Source organism: Lycium barbarum, chromosome 11 (genome assembly GCF_019175385.1).
Source record: "Lycium barbarum isolate Lr01 chromosome 11, ASM1917538v2, whole genome shotgun sequence".
Lineage (NCBI taxonomy): Eukaryota > Viridiplantae > Streptophyta > Magnoliopsida > Solanales > Solanaceae > Lycium > Lycium barbarum.
The window spans coordinates 97,657,341-97,664,070 of NC_083347.1; the positions used below are offsets into that span (position 1 = coordinate 97,657,341).

Consider the following 6,730-nt stretch of genomic DNA (forward strand, 5'->3'; position numbering starts at 1 on the left):
TAACTCGAGACCTGCTTGTGGATGTAAACTGTTTCTTTCAACGTTCCTCCTAGCCAAATCAGAAGTGGAACCAAGCACAGGAGAACAATTCTAGAACCAAGCACAGGAGAACAATTCTAGAGCCCGTTTGGATTGGCTTATAAGTTGTTTTCAGCTTTTTTGAGTGTTTAACTGACCAACTTAAAGTCATTTTGTGCTTAAAATAAGCTCAAAAAAATAATTGAGTCCATTTAACTTAGCTTATCTAAAGCATAACTTATTTTTTTTAGCTTATAAGTTGTTTGCAGCTTATAGGCATAAGCCCATCCAAACAGCCTCCTAGTTTTGATCAAAGAATTTCCGATAATGAATTCCGTTTTAAGTTCTCATTTTCTGATAAAGAATATTTTGATTCATACAAAAACACTAATAGATTTTCCTAATGCATCAAAACAGCAAGATCTGCTTACTAAATGCACTAGCTAAACAAGGATAAACTTTCACTCAACATTTTCCCAATCATGAAGACTTGTTCCCAGAATTAAGATCGATATTTATAAAATATGAATCCTTTTCCCTAAATATAAAATATGAATTTAATTAATCAATAAATACATTTGGATAAATTTTTATTTTCAATTCTTTTTCATCTTAACATTAAATTTTATCCAACAATTGATGATTTCGAAAACATTATCCCACATTGTATAACATATAAATAATATCAGAAATGTAGCATAAGCAATCCCCATATTTCTTATATCAGAATCAAAGATTCAATCAAATGCAAGATAACATACGTTCATACTTTATTCCGGTATTAACCTTTATCCTTGTAACCAAATGACCCCTGGATTCTAATATCAACAAGAAAATAATAAAAGGATATCCAAAAAGTGATACTAACAGGGAATGCTTCTCAATCAATAAATATTAACATAATTGTTCCCAAGGAAAGAGGTGCCATAAAATAGTGAAATAGAGGAAAAGCGAAGTAAAATAAAGCAAAAGATTTAAAAAAAAAAAAAAAAAAAAAAAAAAACACCACAATCACTCTCCAAACTAAAAACAACCTACTAAAACAAGACAATGTTCAAGCAGGGATGAGGCCACAGCCATTGCACTCAGCACCTCCAAATGTATTGAGAACATAAAACACAATATCACGCTAACATAAGATGTATTAGCGTATAACATTGTCGCCCTTTTACCATTGTCCCACCTCCAAAATTCTCCATGCCAGTAAATCTTAATTCACTGGGAATGCAACAGCAAAAGCAAGAAACTAAAAGGAAAGTCGAATAACAGCAGCTTAGAAACACTTCCTGTGAACAATGGATGGACCTGACTCATCGTACTCGCCCTTTGAAATCCACATCTGGTTAAGCACACAAAACAAGCAAAGTGAAATTCGACATCTTTAGCAAGCATATTTTAAAACTAGCAAAAAAGAAAAGTAGAGGTACCTGCTGGAATGTGCTGAGGGAAGCAAGGATGGATCCTCCAATCCAGACACTGTATTTTCTCTCCGGGGGAGCAACAACCTTAATCTTCATGCTACTAGGAGCCAAAGCAGTAATTTCCTTGCTCATTCGATCAGCAATGCCAGGGAACATAGTGGAGCCACCACTGAGCACAATATTTCCATACAGGTCCTTCCTAATATCGACATCACACTTCATGATGGAGTTATAGGTAGTCTCATGGATACCCGCAGCTTCCATCCCAATCATGGATGGCTGGAAAAGGACTTCTGGGCAACGGAACCTCTCAGCACCAATAGTAATAACCTGTCCATCTGGCAACTCATAGTTCTTTTCAACGGAGGAGCTGCTCTTGGCAGTTTCAAGCTCCTGCTCATAGTCAAGAGCGACATAAGCAAGTTTTTCCTTCATGTCACGGACAATTTCCCGTTCAGCAGTGGTGGTGAACATGTAACCTCTCTCAGTGAGGATCTTCATAAGGCTATCAGTTAAGTCACGGCCAGCAAGATCCAAACGAAGAATAGCATGGGGCAAAGCATAACCTTCATAGATAGGCACAGTGTGACTCACACCATCACCAGAGTCCAACACAATACCTGTTAAATGGTATTTGTTAAGTCAGTTAGTTATTGCCAGAATAAGAAAAAAAATTGAATTCAAAAGATAAATTTGTCAAGGACAAGTACTAATACGAACCTGTGGTACGACCACTGGCATACAAGGAAAGCACGGCCTGGATAGCAACATACATAGCCGGAACATTGAATGTCTCAAACATAATCTGGGTCATCTTCTCCCTGTTGGCCTTAGGGTTGAGGGGTGCCTCAGTTAGAAGAACGGGATGCTCCTCAGGAGCAACACGTAGCTCATTATAGAACGTATGATGCCATATCTTCTCCATATCATCCCAGTTGCTGACGATACCATGCTCAATCGGGTATTTCAAGGTCAAGATACCTCTCTTCGATTGAGCTTCATCACCCACATAAGCATCCTTCTGTCCCATCCCAACCATCACACCAGTGTGACGGGGACGACCCACAATACTAGGGAAAACTGCTCTAGGGGCATCATCACCAGCAAATCCAGCCTATATTTCAAGCACAAATTGTTCACCGAAAAAACATACATAGTACTTCAAGACAGCAAACTATCATGAATGTTATCGATTTAAAACAAAAATGCTAGATTAAGTGACTAACCTTCACCATTCCAGTTCCATTGTCACAAACAAGTGGTTGGATATCCTCACCGTCAGCCATTTTATATTATACTGCAAAACAAAAATGAATCAAAAATAGAACAATTTCTCACAAGCTGTACCACTTTAATATCAGATAGCTTACAGTTCAGTTAGCAACACAGCTAAATTAATGTAAACAAAAATAAGACAATACTATAAATAGACAGAAATCAACTTGTATTTGCTCATTAAAACTACACCTCAAACCAAAAGTAATTCAAACTAGTTGATTTCAGCAATACGAATCCTCATATTCATTTTGATCTATTTCATTCCAGTACTCAATAAGTTGTATTTTAGGATATATTTGAAGCTCTCTAAAAGTAGTATCCTTGTATTTGCTTATTCTAGCTGCCTCTCAACAAATTCAATCCAGTAATGATTTCTGAATATCCATTGCACATTTCCAGCTTCCATATTTTATAACAAAAAAGTATGTTGAGATCCAAGGAGAAAAAAGCATGCATTAATTGAATCCGAATTTCAAACTAAAAGAATGATTTTGTAATGGAAGAAATAGTAGATCTAGGAAGATCCATGGCAGATCAAGTTAATAATCATGCAGATCCAGCTAATCTTAACCAAAAGATAAAAACTACCAAACTTAAAATCAGAATTAAACCATAATACATCAAGATTAGATTCCTCTAACGAATTAAACCAGATCTCATATAGGAGCATGTCAAATAGCTTAAACAATTAAATTCTACAAAACAGAAGGGCGTTAAAGGGAAGATCTGAGAGAGGAGATGTTAGATTAGCTTACCTGAGAAAGAAAGAGATGGAGTTGGACCGGACAAGTAAAAGCAAACCGGAGACTATGGCCGGTTCGCTTAGGATTTATCTGTCTGCCTCGCTTGGAACGCCCAGAGTTTGCATTGAGGTGTTATTAAGCCAATACACACGTATATATAACAAGACAAATAAAGACCCTATGTTCTAGAAAAAAGAAGTTACTTCACGTGTTCTAATTTAAGTAGCACATTTTACTTTTAATTCTGTCAAAAAATATTATTTTTTTATATTTAAAAGTATTTTAACTTTATGAAATGATTTATAGCTATATAAATATCTAAGGCTTGTTCTGAATCATAAATTTTAAAAAATTTATTTCTTTTTAAACTCCGTACCAAGTCAACGGCGCCACATAAATTGAGACGGAGGGAGTATATTGTATCAAACCTACAGATCTATCCATTTTATATTACTCTCTCAGTCTGAAATTACATGTCGTGATTACTAAAAATAGTTGTCTCAAATTATTTGTTGTTTTAAAAGTGCAAGGCACAATTAATTATTTTTCCCCATTTTATCCTTAATAGAATTTTATCATTAATGGAAATGAGACATAAATAGAGTAAACATATAATGGAGACAGGTTATAATTTAGACGTAAAAAAAGAGTAAAGTTAGTCAAATACTCCTCCTAACTAATACTCCCTCCGTTTTAATTTATGTGAACTTATTTGACTGGGTACGGAGTTTAAGAAAGAAGAGAATACTTTTAAACTTGTGATGTTAAATGAGCACATATATTTTGTGTGACCATAAATTTTGGCATAAAGGTAAATTGTTTCCAAATATAGAAAGGGGTCATTCTTTTTTGCACAGACTAATAAGGAAATAGGTTCACATAAATTGAAACGGATGGAGTATTTCTTAAAGGAGGTGTATAATAAAAAAGCGACAGATAATTTGAGATGGATGGAACTTATATAATCGTATTTTATTTATTTTATGGAAAAGGGCCAAAATTCTCCTAAAGTAATGAAAATTACTTATAAATAACTTCCTTCTACTGTTTGATCTAAAAATACTTCAACGTTTGTTTTTGGCTCAAGAATACCCCTAAATAAAAATGGATAAGTTTGGGTCTTTAAAATAGCCACATGCATTTTCCAATCTTGCCACGTGTATCCCTTAAAATAAAAATAAAAATTCACCAAATTGCTAAAGGACTAAACCTACTTTGTTCCTTTTTTTTTAGTTAAATTTACAAAAAAAAAAAAAAAAAAAAAAAGAACTCATGATTATAAACAGAACGTAAGTGCGTTCCTAGGAGGAAGACTGGACAATAAAGGAAAATGATAAAGCTCATCTTTTTTCTAAGAATTGCACACTACCCCCATTATGTTCTGTATGTTCAATTTTGATAATAGCATAGTTGATAATGTATGGGTGAAATCCAGGCTTGACAGGTGGACTAAGTAGGATTTTACACGTAGATGTCTTAGCACATTCATATTCGGACATGTAGAGGTATTTTCGGTCACGGCCTGGAGACATCCTTGAACCGTCATCTCCGGTATGTCGAGGAACCGTGTCATCTCGGTGGGGCACCAAGCTGTTTTGTGGTCGGGCGGCCAGCAGAACTGTTTCCAGAGGATCTTTTCCCCTCGGGCACAACTATTTTTCCAGTTGGAACACACTCTCAACCACTCTCGTCCGACTTCAATCAACCTCGAGCCTAGTGTAGTCCTAACACACTGTTTGATGGGACCTTTGCACTGTTGAGTATTCTTTGCGCACTGTTACTTTGTACTTTTACATTGTGGAAAATTCTTAGCCTAGAAAATAGGAGTATAATTATAACTTTTCGGAGAAGGAGAAGGATCCTCACTCTCTTGTAACACAACACCATTGTTGAACTCACACTGTTGACACTCAATTTTGGCCCTCCAGATTTAAGGACCCGTTTGGCCATAAGAATTATTCACTTTTTTCCGGTAAATTTTTCACATTTTTCAAAAATTAGTGTTTGGCCATGTCACGACCCAACCAGAGGGCCATGACGGGCACCTGGAGCTAATACACCGAGCACCTCTAAACATACATCCTATAATCATTTCTAGGTGGACCACAAAGATATCTCATGGACGTCATACTCTGTAAGGGCATATATCGCAAGCTAACAGCACATCTTTACATAATCATCAACAATTATGCCCATCACCACAAGCCAACAAGGCTACTAAAATATTATACAACAATATGAACCGGTAGGGTTATGAAATGTCTAGCTGTACACACATGTCTACGAGCCTCTACATAGAATACAAGTGACTATGAAGATCAATACTAATAGACTAGAGCTCCGAAGTAAGTGGAGTGCTCCTGAGAATCCGCTGATAAAGCACCTACGGATCTGATCCATCTCCCCGCCTACCTGCGGGCATGAGCGCAGCGTCCACAAGAAAAGACGTCAGTACGAACAGTGTACGGAGTATGTAAGGCAAGATAACAACTGAAATGAAATAACAAGTTGTACTCTGGATATCTCAAGAAAGCATCTGGAGGTACTCTACCTGGGTTGCCTCTCATCTGAGGCAAGATAACATAATTCTATAGATATAACTCCGTGACTCGAAGGTCAGGCATAGATAACTCCATGACCCGTAGGTCAGGTATAATCAACTCTATGACACGTTGGTCAGGTAACAACTCCATGACCCGTAGGTCAGGTAACAACTCCATGACCCGTAGGTCAGGTATAATCAATTTCATGACCCGTAGGTCAGGTATAATCAATTTCATGACCCGTAGGTCAGGTAACAACTCTATGGCTTATAGGCCAGTGTCACGACCCAGCTAGGGGCCGCGAAGGGTACCCGGGGCCAACCACCCAGCACCGCTCACTCTGTCGCTCATTTTACTTATTTAATGCTCTTTTTATCATTTTTTTACTCATAGCGGAGGAAAATCATATTTCATATGAAAACATAAAATACTTTCATGTACATGTGCCCTTAGGCTATCAAAATAATATAGATATATATACAGTAGTGATCTCGTGAGACCATCTAACCCGCACTGCATATCTACGAGCCTCTACTGGAGTACTGAACATAGGGACGGGACAAGACCCCGTCGTGCCAAAAAAATACATATACATGGCGATATATACACAAAAGAATGGTCATAAGCACCTCCGGGACAATAGAGGGCTTCCACTCAGCTGACAGCTTCTACGGATCTGGATCGAGCTCTCCTCCCTGTCTACCTGTGGGCATGAACACAGCGTCCA

The 6,730-nt window shown here is 37.2% G+C and overlaps 1 protein-coding gene across 1 annotated transcript; it reads right to left on the minus strand.

The window, feature by feature from the left end:
* Positions 1-876: 876 nt before the first annotated feature.
* LOC132618877 (actin-7) lies at positions 877-3,628 on the minus strand. The gene is made up of 5 exons (XM_060333877.1): positions 3,473-3,628; positions 2,666-2,736; positions 2,160-2,553; positions 1,446-2,059; positions 877-1,357 (listed from the first exon to the last, which is right to left on the minus strand). The coding sequence occupies exons 2-5, from the start codon at positions 2,723-2,725 to the stop codon at positions 1,292-1,294; spliced, it is 1,134 nt and encodes a 377-aa protein (XP_060189860.1). The 5' UTR covers positions 2,726-2,736; positions 3,473-3,628; the 3' UTR covers positions 877-1,291.
* Between the last annotated feature and the right edge of the window lie 3,102 nt (positions 3,629-6,730).